Below are 14,700 nucleotides of genomic sequence, written 5' to 3'. Positions count from 1 at the left end.
TCATGAATCAATTTTCAAGGTTTGGAGTCGATCAACTGACATTTCAAATGAGGTTTTCTTTTCCTGCCGTAGCTAAATAAGCTGATGTATATCTGTCCTGTAAGGATCACCTCGTATAGCACGTCTCAAAGTGTGGTCCCCGGACCGGCAGCATCAGGGTCCCTGGGAGCCTGTTAGAAATGCATATTCCTGGGCCCCATCCCAAACCTGCCCCAGCAGAAATTCTCGAGGGACTTCCCTGCTGCTCCAGTGGGTAAGACTTCATGCTCCCAATGCAGGGGGCCCGGGTTCAATCCCTGATTGGGGAACTAGATCCCACATGCATGCCGCAACTAAGAGTTCACATGCTGCGACCGAGAAGTCCACATGCTGCAGCTAAGATCCCGCGTGCTGCAGCTAAGATCCCGCGTGCTGCAGCTAAGACTTGGTGCAGCCAAAACAAACAAACAAGCAAATAGATATCAGAAAAAAGGAAAGAAATTCTCAGGGTGGGGCCCAGGGATCTGGGTTTTCACAATATCCCAGGGGATTCTGAGCTCAGGTGTGAGAACCTAGTGACCCACCAGAGACCAGGTGTTCATTAAGGTGGATTCTATGTGTAGGTTAACGGGTAAAGTTGTTTCTAAATTAGTTGATGATTTTCAACCATTCTTTGATTTTTGTGGCCTAGAAGCTTCCAAGCACCGAGCTGAACCACGCCTGATCCTAGTGGCTAAGAGGGCTGAACTCAAAGCCCGCAAAGCATCTTTGGGTAACTTTCCAGGAGAGCTGTATACTTGGCAGGGCCTTTGTGCAGACACAAAGTGTTTATTATTATGAGAACACCGTCCTCTTGGTTTCGCCTGCTGCCTTTTTGATTTTGCAGACTGAAAATGTCTGTTTAAATAAGTTATTAGAACAGAGCATAATATTTGTCTGATTAGGATCCTGCTTTTTCTTAGGTTCTGCACCATATAAAAAAATTGGTACCTCTTTATATAATCAGGTGTCCATTTATATATATATATATATATATATATATATATATATATGTACATACACTCAGTGGTGTATTAGTAAACTAGCTCTCTGGGGGAAAAAAAGCTTTGCTGTAGAGCCTTTCCCAATTCCCATGGTGTAAATACTCCCACATGTCTGATTTCAAGAAGGCTAAATGGAGGGAATTCCCTGGCAGTCCAGTGGTTAAGACTCTACCCTTTCACTGCCAAGGGCCTGGGTTCGGTCCCTGGTTGGGGAACTGAGAGCCAGCAAGCTGCGTGGCATGACCAAAACTTAAAAACAAAAAAACAAAAAAACGCTGAATGGAATAATGGTAAGAAGTTTAACACGCCGCTTGCAAAATTCCTGAATATTTGTCAGTTACCTCTCATGAGCTGATAGGAGGTGGCCTTAACCCATCATGGGCTGTATTCATTCATTTTACTAGCGTTTACTGGATTCCTGCTCTGGGCTAATCACTGTGCTTGATTCTGTTTCAACACTGAACTAGACAGAAACCGCTGCCTTTCAGAAGCGGAATATCTAAAAATCTCTGCAATGTTCCCAAATTGCATGAATTTTATATCCGCATTTATTCATTTTATTTGCCTCATAACTGCTACTTTGCCAGGGTGTTGCTATGTGTGACAACGTGTGGTTGGTGGAAGACAGAGTTAAGAGAATTCAACCTGATTAATTGGGAAATGTCTGAGCCACCCTTTCCTCACCTAAATACCGCTCTGCTAAAGGGCACTTGTCGCTCCTAATGAAGGGGGTGAGCCACTGAAATGATAATATCGATTTACGTGAGCAGACATGTTTCAGCATCACTGAGAGCACAGGCCCAGGTGTATGTAGCCCCAGAGCACACCCGCTGTCCTGGGATTTGCCAAACACCATCACGTTCATCTTAGCTCTGCCCTGAACCACTTGATTTTCTCTGGTTATAGTGTTTCCACCTCTCCTGATTTCCTACTTCTCAGGTTTGTTGCCTTTCGCAAGATCCATCTTTGTTCATTTCAGTACCGTCCTCTGGACCTCCATCACCTTCGTTACATCTCTCTTGTGTGTCGGGAACATAACTATACATACTATTTAGGTTTTAGAGGCACCGCACAATTTTAACACAAGACATTAAAGCCAAATACTTTTTATTGTTTTAAATATTCTTTAAAATTCATTTTGCCATTAATTGTCCATCATCAAGATAATGACTCGTCATTTGCAGTCACGTTTACTGGATTGGAACTTATAGCTCTGGGTCCATTATTTTTTTAGGTACGATTTAGAAGAAAAGTTTACCCTAATGTGTTTCAAAGCACTTACCAGCTTTGGAAATTAGTATGTCAGTAGGGGAAATCCAAGCGGCTGATAAACATGTGAAAAGAGGAAAGACTTCACTGGTCATCCAGGATCTGCAGATTAAGGCCGAATGAGATATTGTTTTGTTCACCTTTCAGATTGGCAAAAAATTCAAAAGAATATAACGCCTAGTGCTGGAGAGGGTGTGGTGAGAAGGACAGCAGTATGCATGGCTGGTGGGGGGACGGATTGCTACAATGTTTTAAAGTAATTTGACTTTTCCTATTAAAATAAACTATCAGAAAAGTGCTTTTGTACTGGTCGCCCTGCACTTGGGATTCTGGTGCATAACACTAGAAGCCGCTCTGACTCCTCAGGATGTGCATAAAGCAGGGTTTCTCGCCATCGGTGCCGTTGACATCTGGGGCCGGATAATTCTTTGCTGTGGGAGACCGTCCTGTTTATTGTAGGATGTTTACCAGCATCCCTGGCCTCTAGCACCTACTAGATGCCAGCAATACCCTTTCCCCCAGTTGTGACGACCAAAAATGCCTCCAGACAGTGCCAGACAATGTAGAGAGACGTTTACTGTGGTATCATTTGTATTGGCAAAAGAACTGGAAGCAACTTGAATAGACATCAGTGCGGAAATGTCTGCTTAAATTGCGATCCTTTGATGCTCTGAAATATTGTTTAGCTTTGACGAGGACCTGGTCAGACCTATGTCCGTTGACCTATACGCATGCCCACTAGAACCAATAGGTGAGAAAAGCAAGGTGCAGTGTAGCTTGTGTTCCCTGATGCCGATTTTGGAGAAACAGCCCTTACAACCCCTTCTCCCCATATTTGTGTATCTTGAACTTTGAACAGGTCTGTATGAGAATGGAAAAGAGTGCCGAGTGACACTCAGGAAACTATAACAAGGAACCACGGGGGTGTGTGGTCAGAGATAATTAATATTTTTGTTGGAATTTTTTTTTTTTTTTTTTTTTTTTGCGGTGCTCGGGCCTCTCACTGTTGTGGCCTCTCCCGTTGCGGAGCACAGGCTCCGGACGCGCAGGCTCAGCAGCCATGGCTCACGGGCCCAGCCGCTCTGCGGCATGTGGGATCTTCCCGGACCGGGGCATGAACCCATATCCCCTGCATCGGCAGGTGGACTCTCAACCACTGCGCCACTAGGGAAGCCCGGAATTTTTAAAAATTAAAAAATTCTTACAGTATGCCCATAATGTTAAATAATTTTTGAACATCTGTAAAGACACATCTTTAAAGTGATCTGGCATCTTTTACACAGTCATGCACCTGTAACTTTTTCATGTGCATGTCTCTGTTGGCCTGGTGTTTTACTATCTGGCCAGAAGAGTTTTATTCTCCTTTGCTTACCTGCAGCTCATACTTTGCCTTCCCTATTCCAGATCAAAGAAATAGATTTTTTTTTTAAATGAAGTATAGTTGATTTACCATATTGTGTTAGTTTCAGGTGTACAGCAAAGTGATTCAGTTATACACACACTCATATATACATTCCTGATTCTTCTCCTTTATAGGTTACTACAAGATATTGAATATAATTCCCTGTGCTATACAGTAAATCCTTGTTGCTTATCTATTTTATGTATATTGGTTCGTATCTGTTAATCCCATACTCCTAATTTATTTCCCACCTTCCTGTTTAGTAACCATAAGTTTGTTTTCTATGTCTGAGTCTGTTTCTGTTTCATACATAAGTTCGTTTGTATTATGTTTTAGATTCCACATAGAAATGATATCATATGATGTTTGTCTTTGTCTGACTTACTTCACTGAGTATGATAATCTCTAGGTCCATCCATGTTGCTGCAAATGGCATTATTTCATTCTGTTTTATGGCTGAGTAGTATTCCATTGTATTAGGTTGCTTCCGTGGCCTGGCTGTTGTAAATAGTGCTGCTGTAAACACTGAGGTGCATATATCTTTTTGTTTTGGCTGCACCGCGCAGCTTATGGGATCTTAGTTCCCTGACCAGGGATCGAACCCACGCCCCCTGCAGTGGAAGTGTGGAGTGTTAACCACTGGACCGCCAGGGAAGTCCCCATATATCTTTTTGAATTAGAATTTTTGTCTTTTCCGGATATCTGCCCAGGAGTGGGATTGCTGGATCATACGGTAACTCTATTTTTAGTTTTTGAAGAAGCCTCCATACTGTTCTCTGTAGTGGCTGCACCAGTTTACATTCCCACCAACAGTGCAGGAGTGTTCCCTTCGTTCCACACCCTCTCCAGCGTTTATGTTTGTAGACTTTTTGATGATGGCCATTCTGACCGATGTGAGGTGGTACCTCATTGCAGTTTTGATTTGCATTTGTCTAGTAATTAGCATTGTTGAGCACCTTTTCATGTGCCTGTTGGCCATCTGTATGAAAGAAATAGATTCTTTTTTTAATATTTTAATTTTATTGGAGCATAGTTGATTTACAATGTTGTGTCTACACAACATTGTAGTTTTAGTGTGTACAGCAAAGTGATTCAGTTATACATATATTCATTCTTTTTTAGATTCTTTTCTCATATAGGTTATCACAGAATATTGGGTAGAGTTCCCTGAGCTATACAGTAGGTCCTCGTTGGTTATCTGTCTTACATATAGTAGTGTGTGTATGTTTGTCCCAAGCTCCTGACTTATCACTCCCCCACAAGTTTCCCATTTGGTAACCATGAGTTTGTTTTTGATATCTATGTCTGCTTCTGTTTGGTAAATAAGTTCATTTGTATCTTTTAAAAAATTTAGATTCCACATATGAGTGCTGTCATATGATATTTGTCTTTCTCTGTGTGACTTGCTTCGCTTAGTATGATAATCTCTAGGTCCATCCATGTTGCTGCAAATGGCATTATCTCATTCTTTTTATGACTGAGTAATATTCCATTGTATAAATGTACCATGTCTTCTTTACCCATTCCTCTGTTGATGGACATCTAGGTTGCTTCCACGTCTTGGCTACTGTAAATCGTGCAGCAGTGAACATTGGGGTGCATGTATCCTTCCGGATTATGGTTTTTTCCGGGTATATGTCTAGGAGTGGGATTGCTGGGTCATATGGTAGTTCTATTTTAAGTTTTTTAAAGGAAGCTCCATACTGTTCTCCATAGTAGCTGTACCAATTTACAACAGTGTACAGCAGGATTTCCTTTTGAAAGAATTAGATTCTTGACAGGACCGTTTTTGGTCCCAATCCTGGGAAAATCTCGTTGAAGGTGTGCTTTTCCCTTAGGGTCGACTGGATGCTCCTGTACCAAGGGATGGTGGTGCTGGCCGCCAGCCAAGTGTGGTGGACCTGGGAGGTGGAAGATGTCTTCCGCAAAGTGCAGCAAGGGGAGAAGCAGGCCATGAAGAACTACGGCCAGAAGATGCACCAGCAGATTGATGAGCTGGTCACTCGGATCACCATGTCCTTAAGCAGAAACGACAGAAAGAAATACAACACGGTCCTCATCATCGACGTACACGCCCGAGATATAGTTGACTCTTTCATACGGGACAGGTAGGGACCTGCCTAGGGCACTGGCGTCTCGAAACCTGTCTTTTGTCGTTCTCTGGCCTCTCTCAGCGTCTCTCCTTCCTCCCCCTTGTCCACCTTCTGCTGCATCTCTTTCTCTCTTCACTTATCCCCCGTTGCTCACCTTCCAGCATTCTCGAGGCCCGGGAGTTCGAATGGGAAAGTCAGCTGCGGTTTTACTGGGACCGAGAACCAGATGAGCTGAACATCCGCCAGTGCACGGGGACCTTCAGCTACGGCTACGAGTACATGGGTTTGAACGGGAGGCTGGTTATCACGCCCCTTACGGACCGGATTTACCTGACTCTCACTCAGGTGATTGGCAGCCTGAGTCTCTTGGTGATCGTTCACCTGGGGTTATGTGTTTTTCTCTAAGGGTGACTGTGTTAATTGTGATGGTGTACTGGGTTGACCAGTGTCCCCTACCCTGCCCCAAATTCAGGTCTGCTCGGAAGCTCGGATGTGACCTTATTTAGAAATAGGGTCTTGGCAGATCGAATTAGTTAAGGATTGGGGGGAGAACATCCTGGATTAGGGCCCTAATACCAGTGACTGATGTCCTTGTAAGAAGAGAAGAGAACACAGAGACACAGAGAAAGTGATGTGAAGACGGAGGCAAAGACGGGAGGGATGCGGCCACAAGCCAGGGACACCTGGGGCCACCAGAAGCTGGAAGAGGCCAGGAAGGATCCTCCCCTGGAGCCTTCGGAAGGAGTGTGGCCCTACCCACACCTTGATTTCAGACTTTTAGCCTCCAGAACTGTGAAAGAATACATTTCTGTTGTTTTAAGCCAGCCAGTTTGTGGTACTTTGTTACGGCAGCCCCAGGAAGTTAATGCTGAGAGTAAGGGATGTTACACTTTCAAAATCTATATAAAAGAGTTTCCATTTGGAATATGACCTACGTACCACCTTTTGGGATTGGGCTGTTGCAAGTTCAGGCGGCCCCTAAAACCACCCTCCGGTTCAATAGTTTGCTAAAAGAAATGACAGAATTCAGTAAAGCCATTATGGTCCTGGTTATGGTTTTCGCAGCAAATGGATACAGATCAAAATCAGCAATGGAGGAAGGCATAGGACAGGGTCCAGGAGCTTCCAGCCTTCAGTTTCCTCTCTGATGCAGCTGTCCAGACAGCATCATTTCCTCTGGCAGCTCTGTGTGGCCGCACGTGTGAAGTCCTGCCACCCACGGAAGCCCACCAAGCCTTGGTGGCCAGCGCTTTAACTGGGGGCTTGTCATTGCAGACATGACTGACCCCCTGAATGACTGACCTTAGTCCCCAGACCCTGCGGAAGTTGACCTGATGATACCATGTGGCCCAAGGCTCCCACCATAAATCACATTGTTAGACTGTCCAGCGTGGCCCAAGGTCCCCAGATAAACAAGGACACCCTTCTCAGGCAGGGCATTCTGAGGGCTTAGAGGTCAGCTCCTAGGGTCTAGAGACAAAGGGCCAAACCTTTCTTTGGGCACAGTTAATCCTTCCCTGCACAGATGTCCATGTTTCCATGAGCCTCAGCTCTGGGAACTGCTATAGGCACTGTGCTCAGGGTGGGTACAGAGTCCAGCATATTGCAGAGTCCCTGGTTCCTATATAATGGGGGGCCGGGTGGGCGGTGGTCAGTGGAGGTCAATGGTGAAAGACAGAAAAGAAATGTTAAACATGGTGACTGTCAGGGACTTCCCTGGCGGTCCAGTGGTTAAGACTTCGCCTTCCAATGCAGGGGGTGCAGGTTCGATCCCTGATTGGGGAGCTGAGATCCCACATGCCTCAGGGCCAAAAAACCAAAACATAAAACAGAAGCAATATTGTAACAAATTCAATAAAGACTTAAAAAAAAATGGTGACTGTCAGAAAAGGTGAGTGTGAACTGGTCCATTGCCATTTATATACTCCTGCACAGACTGTCACAAACTGGGAATTGACACCTGTTTCTTTCCGTGAATCAGACAACGTATGTTTTGCATTTGGCTTCTAACAGGCGTTGTCCATGTATCTGGGTGGGGCCCCTGCTGGCCCAGCAGGTACTGGCAAAACTGAGACCACCAAGGACCTGGCCAAAGCCTTGGGCTTGCTCTGTGTTGTAACCAACTGCGGCGAAGGCATGGATTACAAAGTAAGGCCCTGGCGTCACTTCTGGTACGGTCTTCTTAGGCGGAGAGCTAAAAGGGGGACAGCGTGGGAAGGCATTTCACCCCATACGCTTCCATGAGATGACATGGTGACAGCTGGAGGAACATAGTAGGAAACGTTTCACCATCACAGTCTAGGAACTTGGCTGTATCTCTTTGTTAGCAGCATGTAGGGCAAGAGTCCCAAACTAAATGCCCACTGGAGTCAGCTAGATAGTGTGAATGAATAAAGCAGCAGACAGACGATAGAGAGTGGTGGGGACTGCGGCCAACTGGAAAGCAAAGCTCCATCTAAAGGGGGAGCCGCTATTGCGCTTAGGTCAATTGTTGCCACTTGGAAAAGTGGACCCAGTGTTAGATTTTCCAGCATCTCAAGAGAAGCCAGAAATCTGGGTTTTTACGTTAAAATCCTTAATTTGTGAAATCCTTGAACTTAATTACAAAACAAAAATAGAGTCACAGATGTAGAAAAACTTACGGTTACCAGGGGGAAAGAGGAGGAGGGATAAATTGGGAGATTGGGATGGACATATATACACTACTCTATATAAACTAGATAACTGGTAAGGACCTACTGTATAGCACAGGGAACTCTACTCAATACTCTGTAATGGCCTATATGGGAAGAGAATCTAAAAAAGAGTGTATGTATGTATATGTATAACTGATTCACTGTGCTATACAGCAGAAACTAACACAACATTGTAAATCAACTATAGTCTAATACAAATCTTTAAAAAAATCCTTAATTTGTGAAATCCTATGAGTGGTAGCTGGCCCACGAGAGGCCTTGGAAGTCTTGCCAGGAAGACCCACTCCTGGGGTGGCTCTTCTCTGCCAATCTGATGAGCGTCATTTGCTTTTTTTATTTTTTATTTTTAAAATTTTTATTGGAGTAGAGTTGCTTTACAATGTTGTGTTAGTTTCTGCTGTACAGCAAAGTGAATCAGCTATACATATACATATATCCCCTCTTTTTTGGATTTCTTTCCCATTTCGGTCACTACAGAACACTGAGTAGAGTTCCCTGTGCTCTACAGTAGGTTCTGATTGTCGTTCGCTTTTAATTTAGAAAATGGTATCCATACATGGATTGCTTGCAGTTTTCAAGATGAAAATTGCCCTTGTCCTGACACTTCTCTCATCCCAGGCCGTCGGGAAGATTTTCTCGGGCATGGCTCAGTGTGGGGCTTGGGGCTGTTTTGACGAGTTTAATCGCATCGATGCCTCCGTGCTCTCAGTCATCTCGTCCCAGATCCAGACGATCCGAAACGCTCTGATCCATCAGTTGACCAGGTTCCAGGTGAGGATAAGTGTGAAGCCAGCCCGGATCATGTCCCCAGGCTGGGAACGTGCTGAAATATCAGGTGGTGGACAGTCGTCTATCCAGACCAGGTTCCCCCTAGATGAAGATTTGCCCAACTTCTGCCTTCAAATGGAGATAGTTGGGTTTCCCCAAATTATCAACATCTTTGATAATTAAGGACTGTAATAGTCTAAGAACTTCAAAATAATTCCAGACATGTGATCCATAGTTACAGACGGGTAGGGCAGGATTCTCAAATAAGTGATGTGTAAGGCCCCCTTTCAAGGTCAGGAAATATTCTTCCCAAATTTGAGAAAAAACGACTTAAGAAAAATCAACGTTCCATTCAATCAAAATATCTTCAGTAGAAATTATCACAGTGAACAAGAACATTTGCCTTCGTACTTGGTAAAATTACGGCACTGTAATGAGGAAGATTATTAAGATTGTTATCAAAGTGAAAAGGCAAACTTAAAAATTTTTTGAGAATTTACTAATGTCTCCCCGTCCAACAATACATTTGTAGACTCAAGTTTGGGATGTCTGTATGAAGTTACATCAGATTAAACTGGTTGAGAGTTTGGAGAAACAGGACCGTATGTAATTTAGGTAGCCCAGAGTGAGTTCTCTGACAACAGAGACCAGAATGGCTGGACCGTTTCCCTGCACTGTGATCCCAGCTTGCTCTACTGCTCCTCCGGCCGCTGTCCTTGCCCCTGCGTGCCCTGAACACTTGTCACTTTACGCCACTTGCTCTACAAACATTCCACGCCCTGGGACACCATATGCATCCCTATCTGCTTGGAATTGTCCTTTTTTCTCCTTCACCTGAAAACTCCTGTACATCCTCCAAGGCCCCACAGAGCCTCATTGGGAGATTCAGGACCCAAATTCAGCATGGGTTGGTGAGGATTCCATTGTGGGCACCTCTGCGGCCCTGCACCCCACCTGCTTTCTCCCTGGACCTCAGGGCTCATGGTCAAGAGATTATGTAAACTGGGTACTGTTAAACATTTGAGAATTCTGGATGGATTTCTATTAATTAGTTCTTCTGAAACATTTTAGGGCTGAGCTTACTACTCCCATGGGAGACACATTGAGCCTGCAATGTGTTTGGGTTTCTAGAAGCTGTTTTGTTTTGTTTTGTGTTTTGGGCTGTGCTGTGTGGCATGCAGGATGTGGGATCTTAGTTCCCTGACCGGGGACAGAACGCACTCCCCCTGCAGTGGAAGTGTGGAGTCTTAGCCACTGGACCGCCAGGGAAGTCCCTAGAGCCTGTGTTTTTAAGAGCAGGGCTGTGTCTTGTCTCCAGAGGTTGATCTGGGACTCACATGAGATACTGAGGCGTGGGTGAGTGTAGTCTCAGTGCAGACTTGAGAGACAAGACAGCAGCCTCCATCTCTGGGGAGCATCAGCTCTCAGGCTGGGCTGCCCTCTTGTCCCTGAGGCAGGCTGTGCCTCATAAAAATAAAACATCTGTCGTCTGTCTCTCTGGTGGACCATGAAAAGAAATAGAATAGTAAAATCTTAGTAGAGAGGAAAGTTAAGACAGTTGAAATTCAACTGTAGGCTAAAGAGACTCAAAATATAGAGATTTCTGCATTTTGTTGGTCCATGGGGCCCCTGGAGGACACAGGCTGGTTTCTTGAAGGATGCTGAGGTAGGATTCTGTCGGAAGGGTCCAGGTGACACCCAGGCAGCCAGACCAGCATGAAGGTGGGAATGGGGAGAGAAGTGACAGCTAACATGAATGAAAGTCCACTTTGCACGAAGCAGTGGGCTGGGTGCTCTTGAATATGTTGTCTCGTTTAACTGCCACAGCCTTGCAGAGAAGGAAACAGAGACTCAGAGAGGGTAAGTGACCTGTTGGAGGTCACACAGTGCCTCGAATCAACCCCCGGCTGCACACTTTCCCAACATCAGCTACTTCTCAAGTGGACAGACCCTTGATTCACATCAGAGTTTGGGGGTCGGCTGAGGCTGGCACCCCAGAACACTGAGGCCATAAGCACGAGGACTCTGCATTTATCACCGGGAAAGGGCAAGAGACAGATGGTGGTGTCTGTCTTGTACCCATGAAAGGAAGAGCCATGTGGCTCCCCAGGCCTCCTTGCCCCATGGTAGGCTGGCCAGCAGCATAATCCTTCCTTCCTTTCCTCTTGTCCCCTAGTTTGAAGGGCAGGAGATCTCCCTGGACTCGAGAATGGGCATCTTCATCACCATGAACCCCGGCTACGCGGGCCGCACGGAACTGCCCGAGTCAGTGAAGGCCCTGTTCCGGCCCGTGGTGGTGATTGTGCCTGACCTGCAGCAGATCTGTGAAATCATGCTGTTCTCCGAGGGCTTCTTCTGGGCCAAGGTGAGGTCCCTTACCGCCAGGCGTCCCTGCACCCGCCTGGGTCTGCTCGCAGATGGGGGCCCTGGGACATTTTCATTCCGTGTGGCTTTTCAAATTGTTTTGCTTTATCTCTCTCCCTTTTCTCTCTCTCTGTCTCTTTTTCTCTTTTTTAAAGCTGGGAGTGCATCATTTCTTAAAATTAAATTAAATTAATTTATTTGGCCACATTGTGCTGCATGTGGGATCTTAGTTCCCCGACCAGGGACTGAACCTGTGCCCCCTGCAGTGGAAGTGTGGAGTCTTAACCACTGGACCACCAGGGAAGTCCTCCCTTTCTCTCTTTTTAAAACTATAACTTTTATTTTGGAATCATTTGACTCACAAGAGATGGCAGCAGTAGTCCAGAGAGTTCCAGGTACCGCTCACCCAGCTTCCCGCAGTGATAACATCAAAACCAGGAAACTGGGACTTCCCTGGTGGTCCACTGGTTAAGACTTCGCGCTCCCAATGCAGGGGGCCTGCCTGGGTTTGACCCCCGGTCGGGCAACTGGATCCCACATGCAGCACCTAAAAAATAAGATCCCGCATGCTGCAACTAAGACCCGCTGCAGCCAAATAAATATATATATATATATATATATATTTTTGTGTGTGTGTGTGTGTGGTACGCGGGCCTATCACTGTTGTGGCCTCTCCCGTTGAGGAGCACCGGCTCCGGACGCGCAGGCTCAGCGGCCATGGCTCACGGGCCCAGCCGCTCCGTGTCATGTGGGATCTTCCCGGACTGGGGCACGAACCCGCGTCCCCTGCATCGGCAGGTGGACTCTCAACCACTGTGCCACCAGGGAAGCCTGCAAATATTTTTAAGGTAAAGGATTGTTAGGTTGCTTCTCTGCAGTGTTTTGGTAAAGGCTCTTATTGCCAATCCTATTGTCTATGGATTTTGAGCCGGAGTGGAGAGATCTCTGGTTCTTAGTTTCAATGAGCAAAATCCCCATGCCATCCATAGGGACCAGCAAGTGTTGAATCCTTGATGTAGACCAGGTGGATGACTTGTCCCCAAAAACAGTTACGAGAAAACTTTAATAACATGTTTAGGTTAAAGGAAGCACATTCCTGGAGTGTAATCTCTATGATTTAAAAAGTTGTATGAATTCTGTTCTTTAAGGTGGTTAAGATTTTCCTTGGCTTTCAAGGACTGTCATCCAACTCTGTCTGGTAAGGCTGGTGTTCTTTTAAATTAGGTTGTAATTTATCACTGTTAAAAACGGGGGACCCATCCTGGTATTTGTTGGAGGCAAGATTTGCTGGTTTGTAGAGCAGCTTCATCTGAACATCTTTATGTCAGTTTTCTTTGTGTCATGACGTTCTGGTGTTTTCAGGGCATTTTCTTCATTTATTTTTCATTGTCTTTTATCACAAAAGACTCTGGCCAAAAAGATGACCGTTCTGTATAAGCTGGCCCGGGAGCAGCTCTCCAAGCAACATCATTATGATTTTGGACTCAGAGCCGTTAAATCAGTGTTGGTGATGGCTGGTGAGCTGAAGAGAGGTTCTTCTGAGCTTAGGGAGGTAGGGGCCACATGCTCTAAGTTCTCTGGTTTTTTAATTTGGTTCATGTGTATTGACTAAATGCTGGGATGGAGGTGACGGGGAGCACAGGTATCAAGAGAAAGTTTTATTCTTAGCTGTCACTTCATTTACTTGTCTGGCCTTCATTTGGTCTCTTCTTCATTACATTGTTCTCTTTGAATTTGGCATATTACCATAAGGTCCAGTTCAATGTCTTCATGGTGCCAATGTTTGTGATACTTCAATGATAATAATCAATCTACAATTGCAGGATGATGGGCTGGAGGGGTGGGGGTGAATAAAATTCTCTAGAAAGCACGAACATGAGTTATTTCCTCTTTGCAATAAAAGCCAGAGGGGTGGTCATGTTTCTTTCACACGGGACTTACTCCAGAACAGAGTCTGATCAATGCCACTCTGTGGGCAATAGACTCGTGTATCTCTCCAGAAACTGTACTTGGAATGCTTTATGTTTTGTATTTCATATAAAATTTCATTGTCTACTTCATAAGACGATTTCTAGACTAGCCCTGGGGGCTTTCAGAAACATCTTTGAAGACGTCTGTTTCGTTCCATCCAGGATGTGGTGCTTATGAGGGCCCTTCGAGACATGAATCTGCCCAAGTTCGTGTTTGAAGACGTCCCTCTCTTCCTTGGTTTGATTTCCGATCTGTTTCCTGGACTAGACTGCCCGCGGGTTCGCTACCCCGATTTCAATGATGCTGTAGAACAGGTGCTCCAGGAAAATGGCTACGTTGTCTTACCTGTCCAGGTAAAATGCTGCTGAGGATGAGAGTTCACTGGCTTTTTCTGGGTCCTTTCCATTTTTTTTTTCATTTAAAAATAATTGTGGTAAAATACACATAACATTTACCATCTTAACCATTCCCCACCCCCATTTTCTTTTTCTTTTTTTTTTATTGTGGTAAAGTACACATAAGATTTACCATTTTATCCATTTTTAGTACAGTTTAGTAATGTTAAATATACTCATGTTGTGGTGAAAGAGATTTGCATCGTGCAAAACTGAAGCTCTGTCCCCATTAAATACTAATTCCCCCTCCTCCTCCCTCAGCACCTGGTAACCTCTATTCTACTTTCTGTCTCTAGGCATTTGACTCCTCTGGGGACCTCATGTGAGTGGAATCACACAGTGTGTGTCCTTTTGTGTCTGGCTGATTTCACTCAGCATAGCGTCCTCAAGGTTCATCCGTGTTGTAGCATGTGTCAGGATTCCCTTCCTTTTGGAGGCTGAGTTATATTGCACTCTATGGATATCTCACCTTCCAAAAATGTTTTTGGCATAATGTGATCAGATAAATTAAGTATTTTGTTTTGGGGCCCAACCATCTAATCTTCTCTCCCCACCCCACCTTTTTTTCCCCCAGAGTCACACTTGAAAAAATTTTAAATTAGATATTACAAGTAAAATTTTGATCATCTGAAGCCTGTGAGATTGTATATGTTGTCTGTAAGCCATACATTATGGCCAGAGTGTTCTGCTCAGGGCGTAAATGCCCAAAGCTGCAGGTTT

At 45.0% G+C, this 14,700-nt stretch overlaps 1 protein-coding gene across 1 annotated transcript in view; it reads left to right on the top strand.

The window, feature by feature from the left end:
* Positions 1-14,700, top strand: part of DNAH10 (dynein axonemal heavy chain 10) — a 147,016-nt gene that overhangs the window by 66,663 nt on the left and 65,653 nt on the right. Inside the window, exons 30-36 of the mRNA XM_082667915.1 lie at positions 5,532-5,801; positions 5,948-6,131; positions 7,800-7,934; positions 9,101-9,253; positions 11,427-11,615; positions 13,020-13,166; positions 13,747-13,938. Of these exons, the coding sequence (XP_082524041.1) occupies positions 5,532-5,801; positions 5,948-6,131; positions 7,800-7,934; positions 9,101-9,253; positions 11,427-11,615; positions 13,020-13,166; positions 13,747-13,938 (1,270 nt within the window). The remainder of the gene's footprint in view (positions 1-5,531; positions 5,802-5,947; positions 6,132-7,799; positions 7,935-9,100; positions 9,254-11,426; positions 11,616-13,019; positions 13,167-13,746; positions 13,939-14,700) is intronic.

Source organism: Grampus griseus (assembly GCF_964374135.1).
Source record: "Grampus griseus genome assembly, chromosome: 12".
In the NCBI taxonomy this organism is placed as follows: domain Eukaryota; kingdom Metazoa; phylum Chordata; class Mammalia; order Artiodactyla; family Delphinidae; genus Grampus; species Grampus griseus.
The sequence above is the reverse complement of the archived record's forward strand: the minus strand, read 5'-3'. Positions and strand labels throughout refer to the sequence as shown.